Source organism: Sander lucioperca, chromosome 16 (genome assembly GCF_008315115.2).
Source record: "Sander lucioperca isolate FBNREF2018 chromosome 16, SLUC_FBN_1.2, whole genome shotgun sequence".
Classification (NCBI taxonomy): Eukaryota; Metazoa; Chordata; class Actinopteri; order Perciformes; family Percidae; genus Sander; species Sander lucioperca.
The window spans coordinates 31,611,782-31,630,027 of record NC_050188.1 but is presented as its reverse complement, the minus strand read 5'-3'; the positions used below and the strand labels follow the sequence as shown (position 1 = coordinate 31,630,027).

At 40.6% G+C, this 18,246-nt stretch overlaps 1 protein-coding gene across 1 annotated transcript; it reads left to right on the top strand.

Moving 5' to 3' along the window:
• The first annotated feature begins 2,625 nt into the window (after positions 1–2,625).
• si:ch211-171h4.3 (serine/threonine-protein kinase SBK2) lies at positions 2,626–10,118 on the top strand. The gene is made up of 5 exons (XM_031294702.2): positions 2,626–2,920; positions 7,239–7,383; positions 7,472–7,674; positions 7,854–8,015; positions 8,099–10,118. The coding sequence occupies exons 1-5, from the start codon at positions 2,915–2,917 to the stop codon at positions 8,735–8,737; spliced, it is 1,155 nt and encodes a 384-aa protein (XP_031150562.1). The 5' UTR covers positions 2,626–2,914; the 3' UTR covers positions 8,738–10,118.
• The last annotated feature ends 8,128 nt before the right edge of the window (positions 10,119–18,246 follow it).

Here is an 18,246-nt window from a genome sequence, read left to right as displayed (position 1 = left end):
GTGTTTTCTGAGGCCTTTTTTTACAGCAGACAGTCTGACTTCTCATGGCAGGAAAAACACAGGTGTTGCTAATCACATTAACAATGACTCTGTTCCACTAAAGTGTCCCTGTAAGCCATGAAAGTGAGTGCATGCACGTTACAAGGACCCTCAAACTAAAGCAACAAATTCAGCCATCATTAACTTGATTATTTACACTTGTAGTTTTCCAACTGAAAATATGTCTTCTGTGAAAAAGGCCTGTTGGTAGGACAACATTGTTTCTCAGGGCCTTCCAAAACTGTTCAAAATACTTAATACAAACACTGAAGATTTAATCTGCCACAACGATTGTTAAGATTTGTTAAGATTTAGACAACTAAAAGTACTTGCTATAGTGCATAATTTCTTTTGCCCCCTGGAGGAATTCTAAGTAATGATAACAAGACAGAGAGAGTTTTGTGGAGCTTAATTAGCTTTGTACCAAGTCATTTGGCAATGGCTTGAATGTAACAGCCGTTCATTAATATAAAATAGTCGCACACTATAGCTTTAAGGTTAGGAAAAAATAAAACCAACTCTTAAGTCTGATAGGGAACAGTGTGCAAAGTCAGATGTTTTGTATAGCCATACAACCCAACCTTTTTTGGTTTTGTGGGGTAAAACATCACACTACTTCCACTTTCGCTTCTCACTTGTCAGAAAAACAAATGACCATTACTGTCATTCTTCACATGGCTCTCTGTGAAGGTCAGCAGACTAGCCCAGCTAGCTAAGGTAGATAGCTTCAGTTTACAGCTTGATTAAATAAAGCGTTACACTTTCTGCCTGCATGGCAGCTCTGCCTCTAACAAACATTACAGTAAAACTTAACTTCCGCTGCTGCGATGCAAACGCTTGTAAAGCACTGAGGTTAAAAGCGTCCACAGTGGTCAGGCCAAGTGACACACATGGGAATGTACACTGCTGTTCAGCTGTGGACTGCATATGAGACCTGAAGTAACAAAACAGTGACTTGCATAATGTCATCGTGTTGACAAGTGGCCAGAGACAGATGATCTCACACACGGACAGACTTTCGCTGTAACTAACGCCAGCCTCCAGGGAAAGTCTGAGTGATCCCGCGGTTGTACGGACTGCGGTCACTGGTAGCAGCTGAGAGCTTGCTCTACAACCCACAGGGTGTTAGAGGAAAATTCTTTGACTAGAAATAGAGAGAGAGGAAGGGGGGACAGAAAGAAAAACATGTTTTGCATGCAGTGAGAGAAAGTGACAGGTTATAATTTGTTGACTGACAGATCAACAGTTACATATTGTCTCTGTCACAACAGGACATAGATGGAACAACACACATATTTTCTTCATGCTTTTGATAAAACATTTTATGTTGCTCTTCTTTCTGCTGCCAGAGGACACTGTTCACTGCATGGTACAGTCAAAAAGCAGCTTAGTGGGTTCCTATACTAACAGATGGAGAAGATAAAAATTTAGCTGCAGATCAGTTCTGACCAGAGTTCCTCCAAATAACTATCCAACTTTCACCCAGATTTGTTTTTCACCTCAATTTGTGCCACATGACTCTATGTCTGTTATATGCAATAAAACTGCTTTTACTAATTAACCTTTGAACCATTTTTCACTTCCTTAATTTTTTTGTTTTTTTTGTTCAAGTGAGTAATTATGTCGGGAGCAAAGAAGGAAGTCAGGGGATGTTGCAGAGGGACCAAGTCCGTGTAGGGGAAGGGTTAGGGTGGATGGGTCGGTCAACAAAAAAATCAGACTTTAGCACGAGCAACGCTGCTCTTTTCCTGTTTCTAAACCGACAGTCAACTTTGGTTTCTTTTAACCACAATCATTCCCTATCCTTAAACAAGTTCTTATTATTCTAACTATGACAACAAAGCTCACTTAACCCCAACGTTGTAGTCATTTTTACCTAAACCACAATGTTTCCTTAAGAAAGTACCCACACCACGATATTTCCCTAATCCTAACTAAGTTGTTTTGGTGTCTAAACTCAACCAAACCTTAACCACAATGTTGTCACATTTGTCAATATTGTCAATATTTATTTTTCAACAGTGATTTATGGTTTTGGAAGACACAGGCAACTGATCAGAAGTTTTTATATTTGTCGTCCCACAGGGCACAGAAAAACTACGTATTTTTTTTGTTAATTTGGAGGACTTGTTCCTGACATAAGACTCCTTAAAAATACCATTATTGTGGCTGAAGACTGGTTCTATTCATAGCGTAATTTGTTTTTCTTTAACTAAATTTGCATCTAGATGGTTGCATAAGTTAAAATGAGATTTAATGCTGTTAAAGGATTTTTATCATACTGCACTTACCAAGATTATGTCTCCTAGATAATCATACTGGGAAATTTGGATATCAGCACATGCCTGGACTGAATACTGCATGATTCGCCTGTTATCACCACCACACATCAGTCCTATATACTTTGTCTGTGTTTTGACACATGGTGAGACTGTACAGTCCATGCAAACACACACAAACACACTTGAATGTCTTCACACTTAAACTGGTCTTCACAAAGATAGAAGTACAAGAACACACACACACACACACACACACACACACGCCACTCTCCAGGATCCAGAGGGAGGACAGGGGGGAGGAGATGTGAGGACAGATCACTTTGAGATAAAAGTTGCAGCTGCAGCAGACATAAAATCCTCCAACACGCTCATCAGGCAGTTTAGAGAGTCCCTCCGCTGACTGCAGACTACAACCAGACTCTCTCTGAGTCTCTCAGACTCCCACGGTTTTGTACTAAAGCTGGAAAGAAGTGCAGCAGATGAGGTTCTGTGGAAGATTTGCTGACAGGTGCACCTGCTTAATGAAGACGATTTATGTTGGACAGATTTCTTACTGAAGCTCAACAGCGCTGAACTGAACTACACCCGCAAAAATGACAGTAAGTCAAAAACTGGTGATGCGCTCACTACTCCGAAACCAACATGAGGAACGTTTTCATAGATTAAAGGGTCAGTTCACTCAATTTGTAGAAAGACATTTTCTCATTTACCTTTAGTAAATTACCATGCTGATAGTTCAGGTGATTTAGATTCTGCGATGTCTGAAGAGAATTGAATTTGTGGTGCTCACAGCATTGAGCCCCAATATGAATAGTTTTCATAGTTTCATTCATACTTTCTCATAAAAATTCTGCTTTGCAGAAATCTCAGAGAGAGAGAGAGATGCCATGATTAGATTAGATTAGATTCATCTTTATTGTCATTATGCAGAGTACAAGTACCAGAATTGAGAATGTGTGTGCTAGCTTTAGACTTCCTGAAGTCCACAATGAGCTCTTTGGTTTTCTTGGTGTTGAGAGCCAGGTTGTTGTCAGTGCACCACGATGATAGGTGCTGGACCTCCTCCCTGTAGGCCGTCTCATCATTGTTGCTGCTGAGACCAATCACCGTAGTGTCGTCTGCAAACTTGACAATGGTTTTAGAGCCATGTACAGGTGTGCGGTCGTAGGTGAAGAGGGAGTAAAGGAGATGGCTCAGCACACATCCCTGTGGTATGCCAGTGTTCAGGGTGATGGTTGAGGAGGTGTGATTATCTAACCTAACAGACTGAGGTCTGTTGGTTAGGAAGTCCAGAATTCAGTTACAGGGGGAGGTATTGATGCCCAGTTCACTGAGTTTGGTGATCAGTTTGGACAAATAAAAAAGCAACTGTCTGCATGGAGAGATACCACTATGAGGTACATAAGAAAAGAAAAAAAAATAATTATTAGATGTAAAATGTGTATCTGGATTATAATTTGTGCAGATACAATGCACAAAGATAAGTGTATATTTCAATATTTTTAATTTGCAAATTAACACATTTTAGAGGAATCATAGCTAATGTCTGATGCAGTAATATTTTACTTGAAGTGCATTGTGAATTGTATATTTTTGTGTTTATTTCATTACAACAATTATCTTTGTCATGAGAATCGTCATTACAGTCCATAATGGGCTTTTGTTGCCTTGTAATGTCACAATCTTATAGAAGTTATTGTTGTCGAAATATACATTTGAACACTTTTAAAGAACATTTTAGACTAACAAGAATTATTTCAGGTTGCAATCAGTTTCTACATCTAATACCTCATCTAGAAACTGGAAAATGATTGCAAGCAGCTCTGAGTGTACATTTAATGATTAATATGAAAGAGGAACAAAGTAATTCCTCAAAAAAATATTCATTAAGAAGTTTTGCAGCAAGATGCTACAGTAAATCAGTGACACGTTGCGGCTTCGATGTCTAATTTAACACACCATTGTCAACTATCAACTTCTTTTGCACAAAGACTAAATTATATTAGAGCTGTAGTCGGGCCTTAAAAGTTAGGCCCGAAAAGGACCGAGCCCGACAGAAATCGGCCCGAGCCCGACAAGTACATTTTGATTGACAGCTTTTTAAAAGCCTGAACCCGTTTACAGCCCGACTGTACAAAAGGCCGTCTATCAGCAGTGATTAGAGTGCATGTCGGAGAATAGCGTGAACACGTGCTTCACACCGCGAGCAGCCACACGCACCACTCGGTGGAAAAGGGAGAGAAAAAAGCACGCACACAGCTCTTTTGTCTTTCGTCAAGAATGAGTAATTTATACATTTTTTAACATAATTTATTCATGACTAACATAGGCTATAGGCCACTTGGAAGTTGGAACAAAAAAATAAAATAAGTCCTCCAGAGGCCAGCCTCCGTTTCACCTCCTCAGCATCCATTTACACGCTAATCGAAACGCATCACCTGACCGCTCATTTACCGAGCAACCCGGAGCGCAAGCCCAAGACTGGCCCAAGCCCGTGTAAAATGATAGAAATTAAGACCGAACCCAACCGAACCCGACCGAACCCAACGGGACCCGACTTTTTTGTTTCTTGAGTGTGTGTGTGTCGGCAAAGATCTTCAGCTTTAACTTATATATTGTTTTATGTATTATGAATGACAGTAATTGCTTGCATTTAAATTATTTACAAAGATGATGTTTAATAATCCTGAAAGCTGTGGAAAATGGATTGTAAAATATTTCTTTAGAGTGCACGCGGAGTGAAAGGAAAAGCAGCTGGTCCCAGTTCAAGTATTTGTTTAAACACAAGAAGAAAATGCATGTCATTTCACATGCTGTGATCTTGTCATTCATCACTTTGGTGTTTGTGGTCCACAGAGATCCATTTCCATGTAGAGGACCACACACACACCCCCACATACACACACCCTTCAGTCACAACCTTGTGTAGCGCAGCGTCCCACAGAGAAGCTGTTAGAGTTGTTCTGTTCTGGCTCAGACTGGTGTCACCTCCTTTGACACTCGTTTAAACCTGAGCAGCTCCGAGTGCGCCAGCTATGCTGCTCCCTAGATACACTCCTGATCCTCCACACTGTGTGGCTGTCCTGTGTCATTCACACCATCTGCAAAATCCGAATTGTTCCTCTTATGTAATGCAACTTCTGAATTAGGCACCTTATTTGGTCCAGTGCAGGCACTGCTAACATTTAGGAATCATACCTAGCACCGAAAACACTCCCTACTTGTATATTTTACATCTTAAAATGTACAAATGTTACATTTTTTTTTGCTGTAAAAATCTGCACATTTGATCCCAAAATGAGGCCACATTGTTTGTTAAGTGTAGACGTAGCCTCGGCAGGGATTCGCAGTATGTGTGTACGGCATATTCACGGCTCAGTTGTTCTCTAATGAGCTGTAATGAGCTGCCCCGTGTCGGGATGTACGCTGACACCAAAACCTAGCCAGGGCCCAAGGGTGCCAGCTGTGGTGGAAACATCGACGTTCCACCAGACAAAACAAAGATCTGTGTGTCTGTGTGTGTGACAGGATTTCACGAGGCTATTAACAGACATGTTTATACTAGTGCATCAGTGTTGCTGCCAGCATCGCCATGACGACAATCATCACTGCAACGGTTGTGTAACATTCCAAAGAGCTGCAAGGGACTTAATACTCTACTCTAAAAAAAGAAGCATTTTTAACCTCTTAAATGTTGATTATGCAGACTAGGGGTTTACTGATTGGTCTACGTTACAACGTTATTAAACCATCACATTTGTCATACCAGGTGTGGATAATAACAATGATTTTAGCAGTTATGGTGTCAGTAGTCTTGCATTGCCAGACCTATCTCCACAGCGCTGTGTCAGTTCTGCAATATGGTCTGGCTTCACCACCTATCTATTCTGGGATAGGGAAAAAAACTCTCCAGCTTGTTTATATTTCTTTAAAACCAATCACAACCATCCTGGCCGGCGCTAAGCCCTAATAGTGGAGACAGCAAGAGAAAAGGAACATCCGGTGTGTAGTGTCATGCTTTATCCCAGAAATGAACATCTGTTGAGCCAGACTGTTGTCAGGGTCCTGGTTTTGCGAGTGAAAAACTTCTTCACTTCTCTCCACCCATAGGTGTAATTTACAGGGGTGATGGGGGGGGTTACAACCCCCCCAATAATCAAAACTGGTCAGTTCAACCCAACCCAAAAACCTATTATAATTTCCTTTACATAAATAAAGACATTTGCACCATAAATTGATTCAGAAAAGGCACAAATTGTTACAGAAAAATTCACCAGAATGCAGAAAATGAATTGTTTGACACTCAAAATTTTAATTTTGCTCAAAAGTGGAGATCTTTTTTCAAGGTTCAATGTTCATTTATTGCCATTCTATAAGACAGGGTTGAACAGCGAAATACAAGTTGCAGTCCCTTCATGCTATGCCCGATAAAAGAAAAAAAACAACTAAATTTGATGGAGTACGGAAGATGAGATGAAGAGTCTCACAGCCTGAGGAAAGAAGCTGCTCTATAGTCTGGTGGAACGACAGCAAATACTGTATTGCTTGTCCGATGGGCAAAAACCGGAAACGAGAAAACCTTAATCACGGGTCCGGGATATAAAAAAAGATGTTCTGGGCGCTTTAAATCACTCGCTGCAGAGCCCTCCTGTCTTGGGCAGTGATCAAACCATGTCAGTTTGTAATGTTTCCAGTCAAGATGCTTGCTATTGCAACTCTGTAAAAGTTGAAAATGACTGTGCACCCCCATGTCAAAAAGTCTTTAATCTTCCTCACGTTTCATGTGTGATGGAAATCTAACTTCTGCTCCAAACAAATAAATGTAATGTTGCTTTTTTGTTTCTTATGTGTGTGTGTGTGTGTGTGTGTGTGTGTGTGTGTGTGTGTGTGTGTGTGTGTGTGTGTGTGTGTCTCCAGGCTGCCACGAAGCTTCTGGACGAGATGTGCCATCTGACGGCTCAGTCTCTGACAGCAATGGACACATCGGAGCACTTTAAGGTCCTAAAGCTCCTGGGTGAAGGCTCGTATGGCAAGGTCATGCTGGCTGTACACAGGAAGAGAGGTGAGGTGGGGGGAAACTAATGTTCATCATAGCTTCGACACACCAAAAAAAGACACCAACATCGATATCTTTCCTGTGTGTCCTCCAGGTACTCCGATGGCCCTGAAGTTCTTCCCTCGGGAGTCCACGTCTCTTTTCTCTTTCCTGAGGGAGTACAACCTCTCGCTGTCATTCTGCACCCACCCGTCCCTGACCAGAGCCCTGGGAATCGCCTACTCAACACCTTCACACTACATCTTTGCTCAGCAAGCAAGCCTCTTTGGCGATCTCTACGATGTCATCTTGCCTGAGGTACGCGGCTATTTCAACAGAGCTATTAGGTGTTGTATGAAAAGTACAACGCATACTTTTATTTATCATGGTTTTCATGTTCAGGTTGCCACAATTTGGTGAAATGGTGTCATCTGATTTCAGTATGGCTCACATCATCTTTTCCCTCGCATCATCCCCCCACTCTTCTTCCTCCCCAGGTCGGTATGGAGGAAGACTGTTGTCAGCGGGTGGTGTCCCAGCTGTGTGGCGCTCTGTCCCACCTGCACTCGCTTGGTTTTGTCCACAGAGACCTCAAACCAGAGAACGTCTTCCTGTGCGACTCTGCCTGCCGCTGGGTCAAACTAGGAGACTTTGGCATGGTCAGTATAAAAAACATATAGCGCTCATACTACACTCATCTGTCAAATGATGACATGACAGATACATGAATATCATCCAACAGGTGAAGGCCAGGGGCACCAGGGTCCCGGAGGTCTGGTACAGCTCTCCGTACTGCACCCCAGAGTCCGAGATCGCTCGCGGCAATGAGGACAGCTGGAGGAGCATGAGTGACGGGAATGATGATGGCGTTAATAAGGAGGATGAAGAGAAGAAAAAGAGAGTTTGGGTGTCTGTGGAGCCCAGCACGGACAGCTGGGCGCTGGGGATCCTGACCTACGCCATGCTCACCGGCACTCATCCCTGGGCTGAAACCACCAGCGACTGCCGCTCATACCTGAAGTATCTGGAGTGGTTTGACAGAGCAGAAGGCCCTGATGATGAACTGAATGTGTGGGCAGAGCCGCAGGGCGAGAGCACACAGGATGACGCTAATTTAACCGGGGCAGAACTTGGAAAGAGAGGCCGCCCTCCGGTAGCGCCGCAGTTTGCATGTTTCACCCCGCTGGCCTGCTGCTTCTTCAAGTCGCTCCTCGACCCGAGGCCGCGGCTTCGTGGGCAACCCGAGGTTGCGCTGAATTACCTCGGAGGGGACTGGGTGATGGAGAAGGAGAGTGCGAGGCTGGAGGAGGAGAGGAAGAAGAGCAGAGGGAAAGGAGCAATCAAGAAGATGAAAGAGATGGAGGGGAGAGGAGAGAGATGAGGTGTCAAAATAATGAGAACACTGAGATAATGAAGCAACTTTTGATAACTTTTACATGTGTTTTATCAAGGATATGTGATGTTTAGGTTCAATTTATTAAACTAATAACTAATATTGTTTTTAGTTTAAAAGTTTAGCAAACCTATTTTATTGTGCCATCAGGGTAATAAGTTACGAACTCTAAACACATAAACATTCTCTAGGTTCAAGCTTCTCAAATATGAAAACAAAAAAAAAATCTTAATTTGAACGGTTGATTAGAAAAAACAACACACAGCATTTTTAGCTCTCAGAACATGTTGTGGGCATTTTTTCACATTTTTATATTTTAAGTGGTTAATCCATTAATCTTAAATACTCAACAGCAAAATTATTAACATGAACATGTAGTGAACAGAATTTGGCGCTGTTATACTTCCTGCTTTGCTCCCGCCATAATTACTACGGCCGCTAGAGAGTGACGCCACCTAACAATAAAACGTAAAAATGCCTCGTAATTGCGGCTTGCACAAGAAACTTATGGAGTCGTTTTATGGGGAGGACAGTCTCAAAATTATTGTTGCAGCCCAGACGAAAAGTCAAAAAAAAAAAGTCTAATATTATTATATTTTAGCGTTAATACAAACAATACAAACCAAGATGCTGTTCTTCAAATGCATCTGAAGGTTTGAGAGCTACTGGTGATGGCATTCGTTTTTGGCAGTTAAATAATTCATTTAACAATATACTTTTGAGAATTAAAACATAGTAACTGTAGCTTAACGATCACATTCAAGTAACTTGAAAAAACAGTGTAGCAGCTGCAGCTCTGGGGATCATTAGTGTTTATTTGTGCTGTAATGCTACCATGTCCTTGTAAAAGATATATCTTTAGCTCACTGCATCTATATTTGGGTTTAGACTATTGAGAGGATACATCATGTACTGTATATAGACAGCTGTAAACATGTCTGAGAGGTGCAGTGCTAAAACCACAACACTTTTTTGACCCGGCTTCAAAGAAGAAGTTAAGTGTTTCAAAGGTCAGACATATTCAGTAAATATCTACCAAAGGCACTTTCTGTAAGTAAATATTCATATGCTGCATGTATTTTAGTAGCACTTGTGTAGCACTGGTAACACTGTTTGGTATTTTAACATGGTAGCACTTTGTACATAACTGCAGAACTACGCCTTTTTTTCTTTTGTACTTTAAATGTATTAAATCGAATGTTTTAAGTTAGAATTCAATGAATTAAGTTCAATATTGCACAACAAAAATACTGCAATACCAAGTGTTGCCGACTCAATGTAAATGTACAATGCAAAATACGTGTTTATTTACTACAGACATTTGCAGTCTTTAAAATATAATCTAAATGCAATAAAGTGATTGTTTTGGTAAAAGGCTCTTTTGTGAACACAATGAATCATCCCATTGTTTTAATGTACACTTTAAAGACTCACATCTGCCAGTGTTCTGCAAACAAATTGATTATTTAACATGATTTTAAGTAGGTTGACCTTAAAAATCATGACTGGCATGCTCGTAAGATTATACACCAATGCAAAGCATGCACACACACACACACACACACACACACACACACACACACACACAGGTTTGTGGCACTATCTTTGTGGGGACCCGTCATTGACATAATGCATTCCCTAGCCCCTTACCCTAACCTTAACCATCACAACTAAATGCCTAACCTTAACCCTTACCCTCACCCTAACCATAACCTAATTCTATCCCTAATCCTACAACCAAGTCTTAACCCTCAAACAGCCCTTTAAACTTGTGGGGTCCAGTATACTGGACTCCCGGTTTTTGGACCCCACGAATATAGTTAAACAAGCCCACACACACACACACACACACATACACATACACATACACACACACGCACACACACACACACACACACACACACACACACACACAGTGAAGACCATCTAGAGAACTTCCCCAGATGTTTTCAAAAATAGATCCACTGTCATAAATCTAACTCTACAACCTTTCAGCACCATGTATGTGCCGCAGCTCACAGCACTGACCCCTCAGCCTCTTAGTTCAGCCAAGTCACACACTGTCACACAGGGAATCCAGTTTGAGCAATAGGTCACGGTTTATCAATGCAAAAAAAACATGTTACCCTGCAGTAACATGTCGAAGTGTCCTTGGGAAAGACACTGAACCACGAATTGCTCCCAATGCTGAGGGTCAATGTTTATCTGATGAAAGTCACTTATGATAAAAGGGTCAGCTAAATGAAATAAAATAAAAATTATCTGCAGAATTACACTGTTGATGTGAAAAATAATCCACCTAGCTACACTCTGCAGATCACACATTTCAAGGTCATAATGAATGATAAATTACAATTCTGTTCATTTTTTGAACAGTTTCTCTTTGAAAACCTGAGGTCCTTTGGCTCCAATTTGATTAGCCAATGACACAATTGCTGGCTTGTTGTTTATTCACAGACATACTCTGCTGCATCCCAGGCTGCGACAGTGGCAGGAGCCGGCTACTGTACAATTAGTTTGCCAGAAAACATTTGATCTTTGACTCCTCCGTGGAAAAGGGAGCGTCGACACTGGACAGCATTTACAAAATGAGAGGACGGTTGAGGTCTGAGGGAGAGAAGGAGCAGCGACAGACCAGCAGAATGCTGAACCGCTGCCCAGTCTAATAAAAACCGAAGGAGTTGCATATAAGCCGAGGTGAGAGAAAAAAAAACCTGCTGCAGGATATATTCAGCCTATGTAAGAATGTCAATACTGCCCTTATTCCCCATATCACTTTAAAAATAAAGGGCAGACATGGTTTGGTGGGGGAAGTAGCAGGCCTGGGTTGGGATTTGGGGGGTGTGGGTGTAAAATTAGTCTTTTGTTACACCCTTGTGTTATTGCTTCTTTTATAAAAAATTTAAAAAAAAAAAATTTAAAGGCAGAAACCTAGTTTTTATTTCCTTCAAACCGTTGGAACTTTGTTTTAAGCTTTGTTTATTTTGATTTTATTTTTCTGGGCAGCACTAAGAAAGCAGAGCTGTGATCTGAGACATCAGTTTAAATAGAGTAATCTGAGGGAAGATGACACTGTTTACCTGATCCGTCCCTCCCTCTTATATATAGTGTGAATGTGTGTGAATGTGAATGGTTCCTGTACTGTGTAAAAGCGCTTCGAGTAGTCATTAAGACTAGAATAGCGCTTTAAAAATACAGTCCATTTACATTTGACATTAATGCAGAATTTGCAGTTATATAGAGGCCCTATAGAGTCCCTCCCCATCCGGTGTACCACCATGGGACCTTCGGAAACGTGTATACAGTAGTGAACTGCGAGTGTCAAATAATTGTTTGATCCCATTGAATTGAGCCATGAATTAAAAACATAATATTCATTAATTCAAAAGAGAACTTTGCAAGTCAAGAAAGTCTCAGTTTGTCGTAAAACTGTTGAAGTATAAGACTGTGAAAATATGTAATTAGAAAGACTACTCACCTTAAAGCTTGCTGAAGCTACGATGCCTATGTGTGTTTGGTACCGTAACGTTACTCACACGAGCAACGGGTATTGCTCGTTCTTTAAAAGACGATAAAAAAGACGCTGGATGAAATACACAAGGTAAAATAACGTTGCATGTGTTGTAGGACAGCGCTAAGCTAGCTAGCTAGCGAGCAAGCCAAGTAGCAAGCACGGTGACGTATATTGTGCGAGACAAGAGATGTAGTCCCCCGAACGGTTTCACACAAAACCAAGAGGTAATTCGACAAACTGTGAATTTCTTCAGTTGCAAAATTATCTTTAAAATTGATAAACATCAAACATTACAAACGTACAAATGTGATTCATGGCTCAATTCAAATGGGATCAAAAAAATATTTGTCTGTCCCTGTTCGAGTACATTTTCTTTCCGAAATAAGTTCTTATATATACATATTACTAATAAGTATTCAAACACACTGACCCACTGTCCATGAGCAAGCCCCCCCCACCCCGACACATTCCACCTAAATTAACCTGTCGACATGTTGGTTCAGGTTTCCATGAGCAGTTTAGCTTTTGACATTTGAACTCTCTGTCCCCACTCCGCTCCCTGCTTATCCCTGCAGCATCTAAACCACAATAGCATCCAGTGCCAAATAAAATGTCACTGCTGGCATGAGCCAATAACAAATTCTTGATGTTATTAAAGTGGAGTTGAGATAAAGAGATCATCCGTGTGGAGGAACAACTCCAAGTTACCTCCCAAACCATCATGAGCCAAAACTCATGAATTAGCGAGCTTGTTAAAAGGAGACAGTTTGATTACCGTATTATCGTACTTAAAGGGGCAGGTCGGGACCGAGGGTGGGGGCGCTGGCCGGTGGCCCGTAAACTATTCCACTCCTGACATTTCACCTGATATGTTGCATTAACGCTATGTGTTCTAAGTATGCCAGGGTTGTGTATCGGCCAGTGTGACTGTGTGCTGTGGGTGTGTGTTTGTCATGCCAAAGTATGAGTGAGAAAGAGAGAAAAGAAAGGCTAGAAGCTGACAAGAGGACAGATCATAAATATATAATTTTAACACTGTAATAAATACATGCAGAACTCACAAAATGCCACATAATATGACATATGGTGAAATTGTGTTTCCACAGTGGAATTTACAAGTTTCTGCTAATAAAAGTATGTATACTGTTATCACATACCTCAAGACTAGCTGAGTAGTACTACTAGGCTGCCTTCAGGTGCTGCTGGAAGTTACAAGACTAAATTATTATGTAAGTTCAGGGTTGTTCCTTGTCCTGCCAGAGGATTTTATTAAGAGGTCTAATGAGTCTGGCAAACTGTATTTTTACTGGACACACAGGGACGAATCCCAAGAGTTCAGTATTATTGATAACATTTCAATTACTTGTTAACAGGTCCTGCTGCCAGTTTTTTTTTAATTACATTAATCGTGAAAGTAGCGCCTATTTACTATCAGGGTTTATCTGACGAAATGTCTTATGCCTACCATACACTAAAGACTGAAAAGACTTTGAAAAGACTAAAGTCTGACACCATCTCACATCTAAAGACAAGCTGTCATAATGTCATCGAGTTTTCTAGTCACAGACTTTAAAGTGCCCATATTGTGAAAAAATCACTTTTTCTGGGATTTGGGGTGTTATGTTGTGTCTCTGGTGCTTCCACACACATACAAACTTTGAAAAAAATCCATCCATGCTGTTTAGAGTGAGATACGGTTCCTGAATGTGTCCTGCCTTCAGTCTCTGGGTGAGCTGTTCAAAATCGGCACGGCTTGTGACGTCACAAGCCGAAACGAGCAGGCTAACCGCAACCATTAGCTCGTAGCGTTAGCATGCTAACGCTAATGCTAACGCTAGCATGCTACCTCGTTTTCAATAGCAAAGCACTGCTACAACACACACAAGTTCACCATAATCTACAAAAGAACTACTTACATGTGATTAGAAGTCTCCCAGCTAATCCTGCCTTGTAACTGACTGAAGTTGTAGAAACAGCCTTTCTTTTACTGTCTATGGAGCTAGCTAGCTGACATGATCTACATCTGAGCAACTGCACATGTGCAGTGCAATCAAAGATAGTACAGAAGAAGAAGAAGAAAAGAGGTCTCACTCTGTAGCTAAAACAGAGACCAGGTGAAAAGAGGAGCTGCAGCAGTGAGAGAGAGCACTGCAGTACAACAAAAATATGGTGTTTTTTGAAAATTAAACCATGTAAACCTATTCTGGTACAACCTTAAAATACAATTATGAACCTGAAAATGAGCATAATATGGCTGCTTTAAGATTTTGCAAAGACTGGGGATCTTGCACAGTCACAATTTGCTAGATTACAAATGGACTGTTTTGAAAAATTCCACCAAGCTAGATAGCTAGCGCTAGCGTTCGCTGACAGAGAAGGGGAAGTTTGCAGATTTTCTGTCGTGACTACTGTTTTCTGCAACTACTGTGGCTAAAAAGCACATCATCACACCAGTTATGTTTAGCACCTGACTTGAAAGTAACATGTATTCTGCTGGCGTGGTAGCTTTAGAGCAGCAAGTGAACGCAGACTGGCACCCAATTTGGATTTGAAGGAGGCCAGCAGATCTCCTGTAATGTTTTCTGACTGCGACACCATCTCTGGGCACCTGCTGTCAATTCACAACTTCACAACCTCAAGCCAAATAAAAACATGTACGTGTCTGTTTATTTTATGAATTGCTGAAGTAGGTATCTTTAAAAGTGATGCTAAGCTAAGATTAGACTTAGTGACTTATAAGTCCTACAGGAGTGTGTTGGCCATCTGCCTGTCTGTCTGTCTGTTTGACCCCTACCAGACAGACAGACTGACCACATGTTGGTGTTTAATGAAAAATCCCATAACTTGAGTATTGTACAGTTTGCATGTGAGTTACAGGTTTAACCTTTTAATCTGATCCCTCATCACACTGATGATGATAAGTCCTCTGGAAAGGGAAACTTAATCTTCAGCGAGCATGCAGGGATATCAAGTGTATTGTGTCCTGAATTTCTCTGTAATGTATGTTTGGCTGAGACAAGGATCCAAATGAATCCATCAAACGGACATGTGGGATGGTGTTTCGGAGTGATGTGCTGCTCGGTTTCAGAGGAGGAGGTGACCCAGCTAAAAAGAGGAGTGGGACTCACACATGCACTTATAAACATACAAGTGGAAGAAGTACTCACATCTTTTACTTGAGTAAAAAAAGAAATACCGCTCTGTAAAAACACTACATGAAAGCATTACATTTAAGATTTCATCTAAGTGAATGAGCAAAAGCACGAAGAGCAAAATGTACCTTAAGTATTAAAGTAGAATTAGTTGTTGTGCAGAGTGATATTATTATCATATTATTCAAATATTACTGATGATCTAACATTTAGTAAGTGGAGCACATTTTAACTACTTATAAATATTAATCTGATGTTTTGTTTGTAAAATATGAATCTGCAAAGTAACTGGTAACTAAAGCTGTCAGATAAATGGTGTGAAGTAGAAATATAAAGTAGCATACAATTTAAGTACTCATGTAAGTGAAATAAAAAATTGTACTTAAGTACACTACTTGAGTAAAAGTACAGTTACTTGCAACACACACACACACACACGCCTACAAACCATGGATCAGACACGTTCAGTGCTGTGAGTGCTGTCACACTTTATGCCAGGATGCTAAAAAGGCCTCAGAGTTGAAGAAAGGTGACAAGCGAACGAGAGGAAGATGAATCGAGTTTGTGATGAAGCTCAGCAGAGGCCACTGGTTTCCTCGTCGCCCTCAGTCTGTCCGTCCAGCTGTCTGTCGCTCTCTTTTTCAGTCTGTCAGCAGAGCTAAAAGCTACTGCTCAATGAGGTCATAGCCTAACCTTATGCAATATTTCTCACTTCCACTGAGACCCACTCCCTGAATCAGTGTGGGGCCAGTTAGGTAAGCCTCTCTTACCTAACTAGCTTCTTACAGTGTATAATGGTGGTGGTGCAACAGCCAGACAGTGGTGGAGGAAGCATTGAAAGCTAAAAGTACTTAAAGTACTTAAACCTACAATGTGTAATTTTTTGAGTTGATTCTTAGCAAAAACCCTTTTGTTCTTTCACAAATATGTACTCATTCATGTGTAATTATTTCCACCAACTAATCAAAGTATTCTCGTAAGCGTAGAATCTGCCATTCAGAATACATAGGAGCGAGTCGCTCGAATGACGGTAGCCATGTAGTGCCTCCATCTTTAAAATACATTAGCCAAAGAGGGACATACCTCCTCTTACACCTATTGGCTCCGTGACGAATGCCAGGGGGAGATTACTCGCCAGGGAAGCGAAAAAGAGAATTAAAATGACAACGCGACAGGCAAAGCAACAAGACCAAAGTTAATATTGGAGTGGCTAGAACAGCTGCATGTAAACGATGGTGAGAGCCAAGTTCGGGTTCGGCCACCGTAGGAGGAAGGGCTAGAAAGTAATATTCAGTTGGTTGTCATATACAATTTCACCACTAGATGGGAGAAATTCTCACACAATGTAGCTTTAAAGAAAAATGTTTCAAGCTACAAACACAGTTGATCAGCATGAAAACATGTCCCAGAGAGCGATCGAGTGGGTACACATCTGTTATTAACCCCTAGGTTCGTTTTGTGCTTATAAAATTGTCCTTTAATATTATATAATAATAATAATATATAGAATAATTCATAATTTCTGCTTTTTTAACTCAAAAATTAGGTATCTTTTTTTTTTTAATTGACCATGAATTCCAAAAATAAGTAATAAGTGTAAAACTAATGAGTTCTGTTGGTGGTGGTGTTTATACATAGTAGTGAAAAGAAGCGTTAAACATCAAAAAAGCGACAAAAAACATTAAATAAAGCGCCAAACGTTTTGAAAAAAAACCGAGACAAAAACGTCAGAAAAAGTATTTATTTTCAGTTTTGACCGGGAGGACGATGCATGCTCGAATGGAAGACAACACAAGGGTTAAATAGCCCTGGGCATTTTTATAGTCTATGTTCTAAGGTCTTGATTTTTCAATTTACTGTAGGAGACGTGGGGTCACATCCTGTTAGAGATCATTACCAATGCAAATTCAAATCTAGCAGGAGAGAAATAATTCAATTATACCTGAAAAGAAATACCATTTCTCTCATAGGAGTGCAAACTGTCTGAAGGAATCGGAATGTGAGGTCATCACTGCGTAACAGCTCCAAGTATTCACAATAAAAACAAGACATCATCATGTCCTTTGAAAGGATTTATTGCCTCTCTCATTAAATTGGTCATGAATCAAAATGTGTTAGTCCAGTGATTTTACAGCCAGAGGGGAATGAGTGAGAAATGGGAGACATTTTTGTTATATTTCAGCCAGCAATGCGAGCAATGTCAACACAACATATCATCTCAATCAGCCCCGTATCTTAATGCCAATTCAATTTCAGTTCATGTGATTTAATCACAACAAACCGTAAAAATCTATGCAAACAAAAATAATTTCACAGTCGAGAAATGTTTATGACAATTCATATGTTAAAATCCTGTAAACACCGTCTAAATTCACAGTCAGCCATAAGCCTGTTCAGCGCAAATCAACATATCATTTGCTGCCATTAAGACATTCACCGCATAAAGCAAGACAATCATTTTGTTTTCCCTGCCTTCAGTCCTGAGACTGGTGTGTTCAAACCTCCAACAGTGTATGTTCAGAAAAAGAGCATTGTTAATTTGACTTTACAGTCTGAAATAAGCAACATCGGGATAACTGCATCAGGTCCTTCCGGTAAAGTCACTCAGTATTAAAATAAAATAAAGGAATAGTTCCACATTTTGGAAAACATAAACAAACCAGATACTTTTCCATTAGTGAGACTTTTTTGTTCCTTTTGGACGGAGCCATGCTAGCTGTTTCTGCGCCTGTTTCCAGTCTTTATGCTAAGCTATCAGCTACGTTACCCTGCTGCTGGCTTCAGTTTCATATTAAATGCACAGACATGAGAGTGATATTGATCATTTCATT